At 43.7% G+C, this 18,180-nt stretch overlaps 1 protein-coding gene across 2 annotated transcripts in view; it reads right to left on the bottom strand.

The window, feature by feature from the left end:
• Window positions 1–18,180, bottom strand: part of DNAI1 (dynein axonemal intermediate chain 1) — a 321,188-nt gene that overhangs the window by 207,472 nt on the left and 95,536 nt on the right. For both annotated transcript variants that reach the window (XM_030567426.1, XM_030567427.1), the window contains exon 13: window positions 2,600–2,847. In XM_030567426.1, coding sequence (XP_030423286.1) covers window positions 2,600–2,847 — 248 coding nt within the window. The remainder of the gene's footprint in view (window positions 1–2,599; window positions 2,848–18,180) is intronic.

Genomic DNA, 18,180 nt, shown 5'->3' with positions numbered 1-18,180 from the left:
AGTACACGCTAGAAACGTAGGGACCTGATGTTAAGAGAGCAAGTCAATATTTCGTCATCTTAAGCAATGGAGTCAGAAAATTTTAGCCATAGCTTTTTACATGTAATAATGTGATGTTAACACTGGCGTTGTTTTATGAAAATGCTTGTGATTCCTATGATAATACTAATTCCCTGAAGACTAAGTGATAAAAATGAGAGAACTTCAGACTTTCTATTCTACTCCGAAGAACATTCACTTTCTACTTCTCCCTCTATTGCTAAAATACATGCATTGTTTCAAAAAGAAAGAGCCAGGCAGCTCAGAGCAGAAGATCAGAACAACGCATCTCAATTTTTTGGCAAAATTTCCCATTACCTTTCTAATGCTTATTTAAAAGTCATGGGCCAAATTCTGCAGTCCCTGCCAAGAGTAATGCCTTGGTAAGGACTGCAGGATCTGGGCCAAATGGAGAAATAGTACCCAACCTAGCTAAAGGCTTTTTAGGGGAACACAAGCGTCCTTAAATTACACTGGCAAAATTATAGTACCTCTTAGTGCTGAATGAGGATTAAGCAACAAGTGCTTCACTCAGATCAAAGGGCACTTCATGGCTCCCTTTCTCTCCAGTGAGGAAACAACACTGCCGCTGATACATGTCTGCAGTTCAGAGTATCCCCTCACCTGTGTGCACACAATCCATTCTCCCGACAACTGTGCAACAGGCTAGCACCACACTTGTTCTTATAGTGCAGTTACTCAGCCTGTCGAGTCCTACTCTAAAAATACAGACACTCTTCCGCAGAGGGGGACATCCTGAAATGGCTCTTTGCACTTTGGAAACATGGTAACAAGAAAGCAGGCTGCTGGCATGTCTCCCCAGCCCAGGAAGGTTAGTCCAGGCCCAAAAGTCTGTACAGACCCTTCCTTCAGAGCACACTTTGTCTTCAAATACTTAACTAAGGTGTAACAAAGTTATTCCTCTGACCAAAGCAGGCAGCGGGGGCCCAGATGCCTTTTCCCTCGCCTCTTCCCCACTGCTCCAGGGCCCACCACAGGAGCCAGCTTGGTTCCTGTAGCTCTCGGCCAACTGAGTTCTCTCAGCCCTTTATAGGAAGCCTTCATCAGGAGGGATCGTGTCAATCATTCTGAGAAGTGTATTATTTTACTTTGGCCCAACTGTTGTGGTAACAGGGAGTTCCAATGGCAGCAGGAAGGAGATGGTGATGGGGAATGTTCTCCCACTCAGTCTGTGGAGTAGGTGCAATGTGGGGCCAAGCATCAATGGCAAAGGGCCCATGTAAACCGGTCCAGAGATCACTACATACATTGGCTGCAGGAACATTTTTAAGTGACCTTAAAATTCCAAACTTTCTGTATGATGCATTAACTGACATAATACACGATAATAATACATAAATGTCACTTGCTGTACAGGAAAACCATGGGAATACCCTGCAAATAGATTCCTCGCTTCTTGGACTTTATTCAACGGAAGCTGTTAATAACATGTAACCGTTACTGTGGGTTAAATTCTGTCTGGTTTATGCCAGAAAACTCAGAGCCAGCAGATTCTAGCACAGGATCAACCGCACTCATTTTGGCCCCAATAAAACATCACCCATTGTTGTAGGGCATTGCCTAAAATGAGAGGGCATGGTCTGCTTGTCGTGATCAATGACCCAGCAAAAGCCTTTATGTTCAGCCCCAATGTAGTGTATTGTTGGTCTCAGTGAGGGTACATCTACATTACAGGATAATTTCGAATTAACTTAAACCGGTTTTATTAAACAGATATTATAAAGTCGATTGTACGCGTCCACACTAGGCACATTAATTCGGCGGTGTGCGTCCCTGGTTCGAAGCTAGCATCGATTTCCGGAGCGTTGCACTGTAGGTAGCTATCACTATAACTAGCCGGCCAATAACTTCGATTTGCGGCCACATTAACCCTAAATCGATATGTTAATATCGATTTTAGCGTTACTCCTCTTGTTGGGGAGGAGTACAGAAATCGATTTTAAGAGCCCTTTAAATTGATTTAAAGTGCATTGTAGTGTGGACGGGTACAGCGTTAAATCGATTTAACGCTGTTAAAATCGGTTTAACAGCGTAGTGTGGACCAGGTCTGAGAGTCAACTGCACAACGGGCTGTCACTGGGCTGATCTTGCCAGAATACAACTGTCACTTCCTGCTGATTAATCATTCTGTACATCCTGCCCACTTCCTGGTGCCTGCCAGAATCCAGTCCTTTGCCTTTACCTTTACAGGATAAATAGCCTTACGTGCAGGATGTCAGGGTGACATCGATAATATACAAAGGAGATTGGCTGCTCCCAATAAGAGAAGTCGGTCCCTAATCTCAAATAAAGTAAAAGAAAAGTAATTATTTAATCAAAGTTTTGGTGCCTGTTCTGGCTCATTATTTCCTTCCCGTACATTGCAATAGGATTTATTATGCTCCCCGAAAGTTACCAATCAGTAGCTAGTGTTACCATGCATACAGGGCCAAAGCACACGTCCCTCCATCCCAGGCTTGTCACTGGGCTGTTTGAACTTGATCTAACTGCACATCGCTGTAGGAAAAAGGAAATGAATGACCCCTGCTGGGGCACCCACCTGCCACACGGGGTCTGTGTGTTTCCCTGACTTGGCAGAGCTCTTGTAGCCTGGCTGTGAGTGCAACTTTTTCAGGTTGTAGATGGCCACGTTGCCATCATAGAAGCCCACAGCAAGAAGATAGGGATGGTCATTGTGGATGTCGAGGCACATGATGCCGCTCTCGCTGCTGAAGATGTACTCGGGGAAGGAGGGGTTCTTCATGGTGTAGAGAAGGAGCATGCCCCGGCTCTGCTTCATGAAGTCATCTAGAGAAAGGAAGATCCACATCATGATGTGAGTGTGACGTTACAGTCCATATTCTTTATGGAAATATGCTTATGATACGGATATGGCATAACTGAGATCTATTTTATTGAAGATGGGTCTTGTAAGGTATCATCGGAAAGGTTATATTTTACTGAATGTGATTATCCAATTTGTAGGCATGTATCATTTCGTATCTACAGTTAGGAATATTAAATATGTCACAATTTAACTCATGTGTGGGAGACACCCACCAGGTAACAGTTCATCAGCCTTGATGGGCCATTAGGAAGAAACAATAAGACTTTGAAGATACTAATCTCTCTCCTTCCTGAGAGGCATCCTGGGACATAGGTGTGACACCACTAGGTCAGGTGGTCCTGTCACCTGGTACTAAACACCATCTTGAACTTCTAGTAATTTTCAACTAAAAGGAGGGGGAGGTCAAGGCTGGGGAACAAAAGATTCCCACCTTATGTAAATCTTTTTTAAGGCTGAGGAGTAAGGCAAACAGGACTTTTCCCCATTGCCTTCCTGCTCAGGAAGAAAGACTGCTGAAAATACCGGAAGAGACAAAGGAACTGAGCAGTGGGAAAGGCAAAGGCTGAGTCCAGACTAAAATAGGAGACTAGTCAGTAGAGAGAAATAACTGGAACTCTAAGCTACAGAAACTCTGCAACTTGCCTAAAACAACATTTAGGATGAGAAATTATTTGCTGAAACCAGTCTCTTTAAGATCTTAAGCTTAGTATGCATGTTTTGTTTTATTTGCTTGGTAATCTGCTTTGTTCTGTTTGCTATCCCTTATAATCACTTAAAATCTGCCTTTTATAGTTAATAAACTTGTTTTGTTTATTATTAAACCCAGTTTGTGCAATTTCTAACTGGGGGGAGGGCAAGTTGTGCATATCTTCCTCCACATTGAGGGAGGAGACAAAGTTATGAGCTTACATTGTACACATTTCTCTACAGTGCAAGACAATACTATCTTGGGTGTACCTTCCAGAGGGAAGCTGCATTTGAGTGCTGGGCGATTTCCTGGCTGTCTTCTCATAGCGAGCTGTTTGCAGTCTCTGTGACAGCTGGTGCATCCCTACCTGTGTGTGTGCACTGCCCGAGGATGGAGAGCCTAATTCAGAAAAACAGGGAGAGGGAGGCCAGGCTAGTGGAGCAGGCAGGCTCAGTGAAATCCCAGTACATCAGGTGGCATCCCAGAAGAAGGGTCTAACCCCTCACAGTGAGCACAGGCCTCCTTCCTTCCAAGTTCTGTAATCACTGATGTACACGGTACAATGGCAATCATCATCCTAGAAATAAACTCAGAACCAGAGTAGCAGAGGGATATATATCATAAAGGCATTTTAAGGGGGCCTGCCATTCTTACTGAGGGGTCCTCAGCTCTGAAGGCACTTCTTCTTTTGGTTCTCCAGAGCCTGGAGTTGGTCATGATGAAAGGCCTGTGTTTCCTCTGCTTTGTTCTAAGAGTGAGGGTTGAGTATCTGGGAGAATGAGTCTGAGCTTTCTGATCGATGTATATGGATTTTATTAACCTTGCTGAGCTCCAGTTGGATGCACTTTTAACCTCTATATAAAAGAGGAACTATATCATCTCCTTTACTCCCTGCAGTGGAAAACATTTAATAAATCATCTATAGCATCTAGCACTCAACACGTTAAAATATAAATGTAATGCCCAAGTCACTGCTGTTTCATTTCTCATTTGTTTGTTTAACCTCACATCTCTGTTTTGTAATTGCAACTTCTCTTGCCTCTAAAACTACTCTTTCCCTTCCTACCTAGTTTCTCCTTTCCATTGTGTGGTCTGATGTTAACTCCGCTCTCTTGAAATGTCTATTTCCTTCTCTTTATTAGCTTTTGGCCTCTTCTTTGCCCTTCCCTCCATGACCAGGTTGTCTGCTGCAGTTCTCTGTTTGTAAATTTAAGAGAAAATTTCCCATGCTCAATGGGAGTAGAAAAGGTGTTGCTACAGAGAAGCTCATTCTGTCTCCCATTTTTAAGAAAGGATGAATTCAAACTGGAACAGATGCAGAGAAGAGTCAGTAGGATGGTCAGAAGAATGGAGAACGTACCTTATGAGAGGAGACTTAAGGAGTTTGGCTTGTTTAGCCTAACAAAACAAGGGCTGAGGGGAGATATGATTGTTCTCTATTAATACATCAGAGAGATAAACAGCAGGGAGGGAGCAGAGTTATTTAAGTTAAGGGCCAATGTTGGCACAAGGACAAATGGATATAAACTGACCATCAATAGGTTTAGGTTTGTCTAATTTCAAAGGTTTCTAACCATCAGAGGAGTGAAGTTCTGGAACAGTGGGTGGGTGAGATTCTGTGGCCTGCGATGTGCAAACAAGATGATCACGATGGTCCCTTCTGACTGTAAAGCCTATGAGTCCATGAGCTCACCAGAGGCAAAGAAGGAGGTTTGCTATAATAATCTATTGAAACAGATTTCTCTGAGGGTGTATTAGCCATATCTACAGATATATTCTTGCTGTTGTGTGCTGTTTGGCACATGCTATATGGAGAACAAATTTTCTGTTTACAGAAAGATTTTAGTTTTTAAGCACATAACATATGCCCCACCATGGCAACGGTAAGGTCCTTTTATATTATTTCCTATCTTGCCTGATATTTTGAGTGTGTATCCCACAGATCACAGTAACTTCAGAGATCTCTCCCAGCAGGCACGGAACACTCTCCTTTCTAGCAATATAGTATTTCTGGATCTACACTCAAGCCTGTAATGAAGTTTCTCTAACAAACTACATACAAGTGTGAATACTTTTGAAGACTATCTGAAGAATAAGTGAAGCCGCCCATTCATTGATAAAACTATTACAAATAAGGGCAAGTATTGCAAATATATATTAATCTACTAAACATGCAACATTCCTTTCAATGGTGCTATACCTCAGGGAATGGTAAGCAAATGGGCTTTTTATCAGAATGGTAGCCGTGTTAGTCTGTATCCACAAAAATAACGAGGAGTCCGGTGGCACCTTAAAGACTAACAGATTTATTTGGGCATAAGCTCTTCATTTGAGCTCTCAAAACTGGAGACTCTCACACAAAACCAACCTTCCATACAAACTTCCTCGTGGCTAGACTTTACAAAAATGAGCCAAGCCATTTACAACGCACACTTTACTTCTCTACAGAGGAAAAAGGACAGTAAACTATTTAAACTCCTACATGCCACAGGAGGCTACAACTGTGGTACCCTCAACTCACCCAACAACACTGTTAATCTATCCAACCACACACTTAGCCCAGCAGAACAGTCTGTCTTATCTCAGGGACTCTCTTTCTGCCCCATCGCCCCCACGCACATGATACAATTCTGTGGGGATCTGGAGGCCTACTTTATACTTATCTACATGCCTCCAGCTTCCATCCAGGACACATCACACGATCCATTGTCTACAGCCAAGCCCTAAAATACAACTGTATTTGCTACAGTCCCTCAGACAGAGACAAATACCTGCAAGATCTTTATCAAGCATTCTTAAAACTACAGTACCCACCTGAGGAAGTGAAGAAACAGATTGACAGAGTGAGATGAGTACCCAGAAGTCACCTACTACAGGACAGGCCTAACAACGAAAATAACAGAACGCCATTGGCCATCATGTACAGACCCATCTAAAATCTCTCCAGCACATCATCAATGATCTACAACTTATCCTGGAAAATGATCCCTCACTCTCACAGATCTTCGGAGGCAGGCCAGTCCTCACTTACAGACAGCCCCACAACCTGAAGTAAATACTCACCAGCAAATACACACTACACCACAGAAACACTAACCCAGGAATCAATCCCTGTTACAAACCCCGTTGCCTACTCTGTTCCCATATCTACTCTAGCAACACCATCAGAAAATCTAACCACGAGACACAACATCAGGGGCTCATTCACCTGCACATCTACCAACGTGATATACGCCGTCCTGTGCCAGCAATGCCCCTCTGCCATGTACATTGGTCAAACCAGACAGTCTCTCGTAAAAGAATAAATGGACACAAATCAAACATCAGGAATGGTAACATACAAAAGCCCATAGGAGAACACTTCAACTTCCCTGGACATTTGATAACAAATTTTAAAGTAGCCATCCTTCAACAAAAAAATGTCAAAAGCAGACTCCAAAGAGGAACTGCAGAGCTACAATACATTTGCAAATTTAACACCACTAATTTGGGCTTGAATAGGGACTGGGAGTGGCTGGCTCACTACAAAAGCAATTTTCCCTCTCTTGGTATTGACACCTCCTCATCAATTATTGGGAGTGGACCACATCCACCCTGATTGAACTGACCTTGTCAACACAGGTTCTCCACTTGTAAGGTAACTCCCTTCTCTTTATGTATCAGTATATTTATGCCTGCATCTCTAATTTTCACTCCATGTATCTGAAGAAGGGGGGTTTTACCCATGAAAGCTTATGCCCAAACAAATCTGTTAGCCTTTAAGGCGCTACCGGATTCCTCATTGTTCAAATGTGCTTTGTTGTTTTAGAAAAAGGCAAGATTCTGACACTCTTATCGTCTAGTTTACTGGGGATTGAAAGACTGCCCTGCTGAAGCTGGCATGCGATTTGGTGCCAGTATTGAGAAGATTGTGCTCAGTGAAGGTAATGCTTCAACTCCACTCAGCAGCCTTAGAAATCTCAGACAGAAACACTAATGGATGGTAAGAAAAGCGGGTGAGATGACCTCTTTTCTCACAGAATGAGCTCTGAGTCCTTCCAACACTTATAACCTTACCTGGTCACAAGGTGATCGACTAAGAAGTCGAATGTGCTAGACAGCTTCTGAGCTCAGCTTCGTCACCCCTTGCCTTCTCCCCGAATGTGATGAATAACTGGAATGATTTCTTAAAGGTCTTTGTTCTGTACAAATAATAACTAAGAAGACCACAAAGGAAATGGTTTCTGAATTTCACCTCAGTTAGATCAATCTTCAGTAGAAACTTGGGGTGAAGAGACACTATCATATTAGCTTTATGAAAAAATTGTGAATGGAGGTAAGTCACAAAAGCCTGAATTTTACAGATATAATTGCCACCAGTGAGGCTAATTTTAAGGAAAAGTAGAGTGACGAGAACATTCCACAACTGGCTCAAATGGATGGTAAGTAAATGTAGTAAGGACTTGAACTGGATCCCACACTTCAGTAGCACAATGAACTAGTGCATATAGATGAAAAATCCTTTCAGGAGTAATATCACTGATGGGTGAGAGATGACAGAAGAATGCTAAACTGTCATAGCTACAAGGTGATACTCAACAATTAACAAAGACAACCCTGATTTCATCAGGAATATTAAATATTCCAGAATGGCTGGGACTGGGAATGTCTCAGACACTGAGCCCTACTATAAGGCCATTTTAAATCATGGCTCTTCCAAGGGGAAGGCTTGCAGAATTTCAGTATAACCCAGAAGATCAGAGTATCCAAAGTCCTGATCAGTGAAGCTCTCAAGATGCAAGCCACGAGGTGAAGCAACGCTGGGTCTGAATTAAAATCTCTCTTCCTTTCTGAGGCAGAAGGTCTGGAGACATTTATAATTGGAGATTGTTATTTTGACAGAGTAAAGTCTGAATACCATGTCTGATGGACCCGAGCCAACACTATTAGAAACATATGGATTATTCCTTGACTTGCTTTCAATACAACATGAGGCAACAACAGAAATAAAAGGAACGCATCCAGAATACCCAACTTCAATGAAGAAGGGATGTATCTGATGGGACTCCTCAATGTTTGCCTGAGCTCAGGCCAAATTTATGACCTTTGGCATAGATAGAACAAGTGTAATTGTGAATGCCATCACTTGGAAAGAGAAGATCCACTATAGAACATTTCAGATACCATTCATACTGGTCTCACACTTGACAGCTAGGAGTCTGGAAGCAGTCGCATGCACGTATCAGTGCCCAATATGAAGACTGAAGCTCTTGATGCATTGAAATCCAACTCAGTACACGGGGGCACATTCTGGTGGCTCAAAAAATAATAACTTGACAGCAACTGATGATATTACATGTCTCAATTACTTCACGGTCAGAACAACAAATCCAGAGCCCATTCCCGGAAACAAGCTAGAGTGGCACTACACTACTTCAGTTTGTGAGGTAGCCTTCATTACAAGGCACTCAGAAATAATGGTGATGGAAGACACAAGATCCTACATAGAAAATCAAAGGTGTGATGAGAGCCACTGAACCATTTAAGAGAATGGATAGAAAGAAAAGAAGAGTGATTAGGGTGTGTGATGGAGTAGGGGCTGTATGTGTAGGGAATGGGAGAGCAGGGGAGGACTTTAGGGGATGGACAATACCGGAGCCTGTAACCTGAGCTAGGTAAGGGAGGGGAAAGGTCAACACCCTTGCCCGGGAAGGGGGACAAAGGAAGGGAGTGGCAGGAGGGAGGCAGTTTGAGTTTGGGCTTGGGGCTGTGTGGGCGGAATTCAGGGTATTCTAGCTAGGATCCAAGCACCCTGAAAGCCCAGAAGGACTCGATGGAGGGGTCCTGACTGTGCCTGCAAGCTCTGCTGTAACCTGTGTTCCTGTTGTCCAATAAACCTTCTGTTTTACTGGCTGGCTAAGAGTCACTGTGGGTCCCAGGAAGAGGGGTGCAGGACTGGACTCCCCACACGCCGTGACAGGGTGTGAGTAATGTTTATCTTTCATGTTATGTTTCACTTTTAAAGAGTCTGTCTAAACCCAAGATTCTCCTGTGAAACCCTAACATTACAATCAGAATTAGCTTTCAAAAACAACTGCTGCTGCACTCTAAAACATTCATCTGTGTAGGCATTTCTAAAATGACAAGATGGGAGGTAATATGTTTATTGGACCAACTCTTGTTGGGGAGAGAGACAAGCTTTCCAGCTTACACAGAGCTCTTCCTCAGGTCTGGTAAATGTACTTAGAGATCTGAAGAAGAGCTCTGTGTAAGCACCAAAGCTTGTCTCTCTCACCAACAGTAGTTAGTCCAATAAAAAATAACATCACCTACTCTGTCTTTTTAACAGCCTGGGACCAACACTACTACAACAACACTGCATACAACATATAGGCATTTATAATGCATTCATTGCCACTGCATAGAAGTGTCCTCATAAATGCTGAGTTCTCATGAGAATCTGAACTTTTCAAAAAATGAAGTAAATCTATAGCTTTAGAGTCAAACAACTGTATGGAATTCAAACAAGCAGTCAAAGCTCTCCTTGATTCCTTGAGAAACATCTTGTGCTCATACCAATGAGCTCAATGCAATTATATCTTTTACAGACCAGGTGGGTGAGAAAATATCTTTTATTGGACCAACTTCTGTTGGTGAAAGACAAACTTTTGAGCTTCACAGAGCTCTTCTTCAACTCTGTGGAGCTTGAAAGCTTGTCTCCTTCACCTACAGAAGTTGGTTCAATAGAAGATATTACTTTACCCACCTGGTCTGCCTCATATCCTGGCACCAGCGTGGCTACACTACCACTGCCAACATTATATCTTTTAGACAGACGCCATGGTGCTTGGGGATGAATCTTGCATCAAAGCAGATTTTTTCAAAGAATGGTCTCTATTGTCCCTGAGGCAAAGAAGAGATTCCTGAATTAATAAACCAGTCATATGGTTCCTAGTGTGATAAGTACATACATCATCCCCTTTCTACGGCTCAATAATCCAGAATATTATACCTTTACATCTCACATTCTGCCTACTCTGATCCAAGACACACCATGCACCAATCATGTGAAGGCAAGAGGAAAGAAAAGCTTTCTCATCAACATGGCTCAAGAAATCTCCAGGCTACATCAAAACATTCTGGCTATTGCTGAAAATCTGCCCTTTCCAGCCTCTAAAAAGAAAACCAACACAAGGAAGCACATTCGTAAACAGTTGCCTGTGTCTGAGCTCTACAGCTGCCCATGAATATTTGACTTTTGTTGTCTGCCTTAGATGTGTTCACTCTTTGATGACTCTGTTTGCTGGTGTTTAGTCCTGCAAGCTTTGATTCTTCAAAAGCCAAGGGATTAAGCTATTGTATGTGCTTGAGAGATATGGCAAGCGGGACCCATTACTTACCAGCAGGATCAGTTCAAAAGACAGAAGTTTATGGTGCCCCTATGAATGACAGAGATTTACACTTGCCTTAAAACTACTTTGACAAAAGAAGTTAAGTGAATGCCTACGCATTTCCCCCCCAATGAACAAAACATCACATAGTGCTAGAAGCATTGTGAGTGCAGAAGGACCTAAGGAAGGAACTGGCCAACATTACCGAGTTTGCTGTAGTCCAATTGCCCTAACAGAATTGGAAAAGAATGACCCTTTCCGAAGAGTGCAGAAAGTTTGACAGTGTGCTGAGCTCATTTTCAAGGGTTGCTGAAATAATAATAATCAGCAGTTTTATAATGTTTTACAGTACTTTGAACATGAACAGACTCTAAACTAGTTAATCCCTTGAAGGGACGGTAGGTTGAGTATTATCACCTTCTTACAGATAATGAAACCGAGAAAGGAAACGTGAAGCGACTTGCACAAGACCACACAGAGAGTTAAAGGAAGAGAACTCAGCTCTCCTGAATGCTCATGCCTGTGCTCGTTCCTCCACTATGCTCTGCCTAACAGAGCATCCCAGTGATATGTGAACAAGATGGCCAGTGTCCAGGAGAGAGAGAGATTTAAACAGGAGCCACTGTTAGAACCCAATGTGTGCTTCGCCCCATCAACCAGAGCAGAAGCACTATGCCAAGGTGACGCAAGCCTTAATGGATAATTGTGGTTCCTGGATCTGTGCACATGCAGTACATACCATAGCCAAGCAAAACTAATGCCAGAATTTTCAAAAAAACTCCATACTTGGGTAATTCATAAAGTCATAGAGTTTAAGGCCAGAAGATACCATGAGATCATCTAGTCTGACTTCCTGTATAATGCAGGCCAGAGAATGTCATTGCTATCCCTGTAATGAGTCCAATAACTTGTGTTTGACGTAAGCATATCTTTCAGAAAGGCATGAAGCCTTGATCTGAAGATGTCAAGAGATGGAGAATTCACCACTTCCTTGAGTTAGTATTTCTAGTTGTTAATCAAACTCACTGCTAAAAATTTGTGTCCAACTTCTAATTTGCCTGGCTTCAGCTTCCAACCATTGGCTCTAGTTATGTCTTCCTCTGCTAAATTAAAGAACCTTTAGTACCTCCTATTTTCTCCCTGTGAAGATACTTACACATCATAATCATGTCATCTCTCAGTCTTGTCTTCTTTTTGACAAGCTAAACAGATTGAGCTCTGTAAGTCTCTCACTGTAAGGCTTTTTTTTCCAGCCCTGGAATCACAGTTGTGGCCCTTTTCTGCCCTTCTCCAATTTTCCAATATCCTTTAGAAAATGTGCACACCAGAACTGGACGCAGTATTCCAGTACTGGTCTCACTGCTAGCAAACACAAAGGTAAAATCCCCTTCCTACTCCTACTCTCTACTCCTTTGTTCATCCAACTATTGCATTGGCTCTTTTTGTCACACATCACACAGGGAGCTCATGTTAAGGTGCTCGTCCACAATGATTCCTATGTCCCTTTCAGAGTCACTGCTTTCTAGGATACAGTTCTCTATTTTGTAGGCATGAGCTTCACTCCTCGTTCCTAGATGTATACATTTGCATTTGGTGGGATTAAAACTCATTTTGTTTGAATAGGCCAAGTTTACCAAGAGATTCCGATCACTCTGTATGACCAGCCTGACATCTTTATTTACCACTCTGCCAATCTCTGTGTCATCTGCAAATTTTATAAGCAGTGATTTTTATACATACTTCCACATCACAGATAAAAATATTGAATAGCATTGGGTCCAGTACCTTGGAAAATTACTAGAAACTCCCTTCAATGGCAATTCTTTGTTGTTGAGTACTTACTGAAATCTGCCAGTTTGGACAGTGTTTAGAAGTTACTTCTCACTGTTAGAGCCCTCTGACTATGAGTGGAATTCACAGAGCACGAATACTTCCCATGATCAGAAAACGCTCACGCATTCTAGTCAGTAAAATGTGGCACTGCAAGAACTGCAAACTCTAATGCATCAAATTAATTTGCTGTAGACAAACTCTGGGTTGTTTTATATTATGCTATTCAGATGTTTGAAGATCATAATTTAGCACTCCCCCTGGGCTTTAATTCAGGTCTTTCTCATTAAATGAAAGTTATTGTCAGTGACTCTGTTTAGAAAGCACAGAACTTGTAATGGTGATGCAGGAGGGAGGGGAAATAGGAATTTGTTAGTGCTTTGGACATTTCAAAAGAGAAGAAGCTGACAGCTCACATGGCAGGATGTCATTATGCACCTCCTGAGCTCTGCCATAGACCTAATAACTCTGCCATGGGCTCTGCCACACATGGGAGGCCACCCATCTAAGTCATGTGGATCAATATATAAAACCTACTTTTAAAGAAACAAGCTGTCAAAGAACCATACTTCATACTCTAAATCAGGGGTTGGCAACCTTTCAGAAGTGCCGAGTCTTCATTTATTCACTCTAATTTAAGGTTTCGTGCACCAGTCATATATTTTAACATTTTTAGAAGGTCTCTTTTTATAACTCTATAATATATAACTAAACTATTGTTGTATGTAAAGTAAATAAGGTGTTTAAGAAGCTTTGTTTAAAATTAAATTAAAATGCCAAGCCCCCCGGACCAGTGGTCAGGACCCAGGCAGTGTGAGTGCCACTGAAAATCAGCTCGCGTGCCGCCTTTGGCACGGTGTGCCACAGGTTGCCTACTCCTGCTCTAAATGTTGGCTGGCAAATGAACATAGGAGACATTGAGCCAGCAGGGGCAAGGGAAATGAGAGATCTAGGTAATGTTTGGGTCAGCAAATATTTGTCATTGTAATCAAGAGAAGAGGTTCAGAAGTAGAGAAGAACAGAGGCAAAAAGGGCCAAAAAAGTGCATTCCTGAAAACAGTGACTGCTCTGTCGGAATGCCTGTCTTGTTCTGGAGTTACACTCCCAGGACATAAAAATGAGATCTGTGTCTAATTAGGAATCAAGGCTGAAAAACAGAAAGGGAGAAGGAATATGTTACAGGGCTGAATTTTCCAGGCTGTATGTCAGAACTGGTCTTTTTCTTAAATTGAACAGGCTTTTCTTTGGGGAGGGGGTGATAGAAATCCCTTTTTTGATCTGCTTTTTTTAAAAAGCTATTTTTAAAAACTGTTACTTTACATTAAAAATAGTAGTAGTTCCACCACCATTATGTTACGTACACACATACTATGGACATGACATTATGAACATTATCAGCTGTCAGAGAAACCGTGACCAAATGATCTCTCATTATGGACTCAGATATTACTCAGCAAAGCCAGCACAAACCGGATATGGCATGCTGTGAGCTACCTTCCCCCAAAACATCTCCTCTTCTCCCTCCTTTCTCAGCCATCATTGACAACTCTACTACCTCTATTTGCCAGAAGCTGGGAATTGGTGACAGGGGATGGGTCACTTGATGATTCTCTGCTCTGTTCAATCCCTCTGGGGCACCTGGCACTGGCCACTGTTGGAAGATAGGATACTGGGCTAGCTGGACCTTTGGTCTGGCCCAAATATGGCCATTTTTATGTTCTTGTGTTCCTTATCTCTTCTGCTATGCAAGTTTTCAACCTTGGTGTACTTTTCAACCTCTCTGTCCACTCCCATACAAGTTGTGGCCAAATGCTATCGCTTTCTGCTGTCCAACATTTCTAAAAACTCCATGCCTTCCTTTCTGTTCCTTTGGTTAAAACCCTTTTCCAAGTGGTGAAACTCTCTCATCCCAGCTGCTTCAACCTTCTCTTCTCTGGCCCCCCTCACTGCTGCAGCTCTTCTCTGAAGCCTTTCCAAAATTCTGCTCTTAAGTTCATCTTCCTAGCCCCCCACATTATCCATTTCACTTGCCTCCCTGAATCCCATTACAGACTTTCCCATCACCGTGTCCTGATTCAAGGCTCCATTCCGCCTGCATCTTTGACCTCCACTTTTATACCCTCGCAGTGCCAATATCTCGTGCCTGACCACACCTCTTTTAGACTCACCTTGCCCTGTCCTCTATGCATTCTTCCATGCTACTTTTATAGGGCAGGGACTGCATCTCACTGCATGTTCTGTACTGTGCTCCACACAGTGTCAGCACTCAAGAAATGATTACGAATAAAGCACCGCACACACTAATTGACTAATCACTAACACTCCTGTGAGGTATTATTGTTCACAGAGGGCCAACAAACACCAAGGATGGGCTCAAGGAAGGGACTTTGGCTTTGCAATCCTGAGTGTCACGGTGCCTAACTTTTAGGCACCTAGAAAAGCCAGGAACAAACCTGCAATCCAGAAAGCTGAGTTAGGCACCTGGGCCGTCCATACAATGAATGGGGAGAGACAGGTGACTAAAAATGCGATGCACAAAAGCCAGCACATTAGCTGGCAGAAGCTGCCTAAACCAGCCAATAGGCAAGGCCGACAAGAGGGATGTGTGCTAAGCCCCACCCTTCTCTCAGAGACAGGCACCTAAAACCAGGCTGCAGGGAGACTCCTTGCGCCCCTGCGGATGGGGCAGCGCGCAGAGCTGCCCGGCTGCGCCTCCACATAGGAGCTGGAGGGGGGACATGCTGCTGCTTCTGGGAGCTGCTTGAGGTAAGCAACGCCTGGAACCTGCACCCCTAACCCCACTGCACACTCAGGTAGTATCAGACCCAATTAAGGGACATCCTACACCATCAGAGTTAGACTTTTACCATTGACTACAATGGGTGCAGCATCTAGCCCAGCAAATCTCAAATGCAGCCATCTGGGGCTTTTCTTAGCCACAGCCTCCTGGGCTATAATTGGAGGGCAGAGGGGGCAAAGCAGCACCCCTTCCTCCTCCCTCATGCTCCTGGATGCACTGTCTTGGTGTTGACTGCTGGGGCTGCCAGCAGGAGTTGGGCCCTGCCCTCCTCTGGAGATACCTGGGCACAATGCTGGAAGAGCAGGCAGCTGGTGAGTTCCTCACCCTCCTGGGGGTGGGGCACGGCTCACTGAAGCTTTAGGCTTCACCCTGGGGTAATGGGCCCCAGGCTCTGGCCACACAGCTTTGGGCTCCATCCCCCCGCCACCTTCCCCAACTCCCCCACCCCCATCCAGGGTTTAATTTGGCCCCAGGTTTGCTGGGGCTGAGTAAGTCTGCTGTGAATAGTGATATTTGTATGTTTGTTAATATCACTTTTCACAACGGACTTACTAGCTAGCAATAAATAATTATAATGATCTGGACCTCTATATGTGCATATTTATTTGTTTTTCCTAAAACTAATTAAGTATTTTAGGAAAAAGTGTGAGAGCGGCCAGCAGCAAGAGCTGGTGGCTGCAGTCTGAAGCCATCAAATAATTTGTCCTGAGAACTCCATTCTAGCCCTACTCCCTGACCCCGGGATTATCACAGCAGTATTGCAATTTTATTTATTTATTTATTTATTTATTTAAGCCAATCTACAGCCATGCCAGCAGTTTAGGTAGAATTCTTGTGCAGCTTTTGACTTTATTTTTTTCCCACTTACATTAAAAAAAATACCCTAAGTAACCCTCTTATCTACCTCACAGGCCAGGTGAGGACTAAATAATATTTGCAGAGAACTTTGGAGAAATGAAGAATTAGACAAATACTAAGTATTATTATTACACATTCATAACCAGCAACTAGGCACAATGAGATGAATTAAAACTGAACTGTTGCTCCTGCCTTCCCTTATTTTACTCAGCTTAAGTTAGACTCGATAGTAGTATAATACCTGCTGGACTTGTGGGTTTCTTTCTTCAGTCATTGTTCTGAGATTTTGCTTTGAATTCTTGACTGACTAAATATTTAACAGTGCCATCAAGCGGTCAAGTGTTTGTTAGCTCCAGACTGCCTTCTAGCATACATGCTGCATTCTACAATTCCAGGTATCAGTCTGGTAGTGGTAGATACTAGATATCTACAAAAGTGCCTATCTTGTATAACCATATCTGCATGCTATTATTGCAGATGAATTCGTGCTGCCTACATTTTAAGATTTCTGATGTGTTCAAGGAACCCTGAATGAGCAGTGAGCTGATGCTCTCCAAAGTTCAAGAATCTTTAGTGTTTGTAATTTGACTTTGTGGCCTCTTGAAGGCAGATGGATGCCTGGTGACACAGCACTTCGGGGGAGAGGGGGCAGAGGGAGAGAAGGGAGGGCAGACAGGGTGGACTAGGCCCAGAGACTCTTTGATGCAGGGCTGGCTCCAGGGTTTTTGCAACCCCAAGCAGCAGGGAAAAAAAAAGAAGCTGCGTTCGCGATCGGCGGCAGCTCCACCGTGCTGCTTTCTTCCTCGATGGCAATTCGGCGGCAGGTCCTTCCCTCTGAGAAGGACCAAGGGACCCGGCACTGAATTGCTGCCGAAGAGCCCGACTTGCCACCTCCTCCCCTTGGCTGCCCCAAGCACCTGCTTGCTGAGCTGGTGCCTGGAGCCAGCCCTGCCTTGATGGAAACCTCAGAGTCCTATCAGACCCATCCCAGAAAAGGAGCAATACAGGAGTCCTCCAAGCAGCCTAGTGTGACTACAGGGGAAGCAGCTCAATCACAGAGGCTGCAGGGAGCAGCCAATCAGGGCCCAGGAGAGTCATACAAAAGGAGCTGTGAACCCAGAGACAATCCATTTCTCATTGGAGCCAGAGGAATGCAGATGGTGCTCCTGGCTGACCAAAGGAAACAGAAGCACCATGGACAGCTCAGGACTGGCGGGGACCAGGGCAGCGAGGAAGAGCTCGTGACTGGTTGCGGGCCTGAACTTAGATAAGCCCTGAGGGTAAGAGTAAAGATTTGGCAATGGGTGGGGAAGTGCCCCAGGGAACTAAAAGTAGTGTAGTTAAAGGGACATGGTGGTGTGTGGCTGCTATTCTTACGGTCGTTGGGCTGGGACCCAGAGTAGTGGGTGGGCCCAGGTTCCACCCACCCCCCCATAGGCCACTGGGGAGCTGGCTTACAGCGATAAACCCGCAGAAGGGGATTTGAACTGTTAGTGGTCCAGCTGGAGAGCTAGGGCCAGAACAGGCTAAGAGGTGAAACCGTTGCTTCCAGGGAAGAAGCCCTATGGGTATGGCCCAATACTTGGGCTAGGACTGTTTAAAGAACACAGACACATGTGACCGGAAGGGGTGCTCGTAAGAGGTGGGTACTATGCTGTTAGTGTGTTTTGAGGGATTTTTGTCAAAGAACCAGAAAACATTGACCAAAATGGAAATCTCCTGGAAAACCATTCATTTTGGTCAAAAA

This window comes from Gopherus evgoodei, chromosome 6, assembly GCF_007399415.2.
Source record: "Gopherus evgoodei ecotype Sinaloan lineage chromosome 6, rGopEvg1_v1.p, whole genome shotgun sequence".
NCBI lineage: Eukaryota > Metazoa > Chordata > Testudines > Testudinidae > Gopherus > Gopherus evgoodei.
This window is presented reverse-complemented; position numbering and strand designations above follow the sequence as displayed.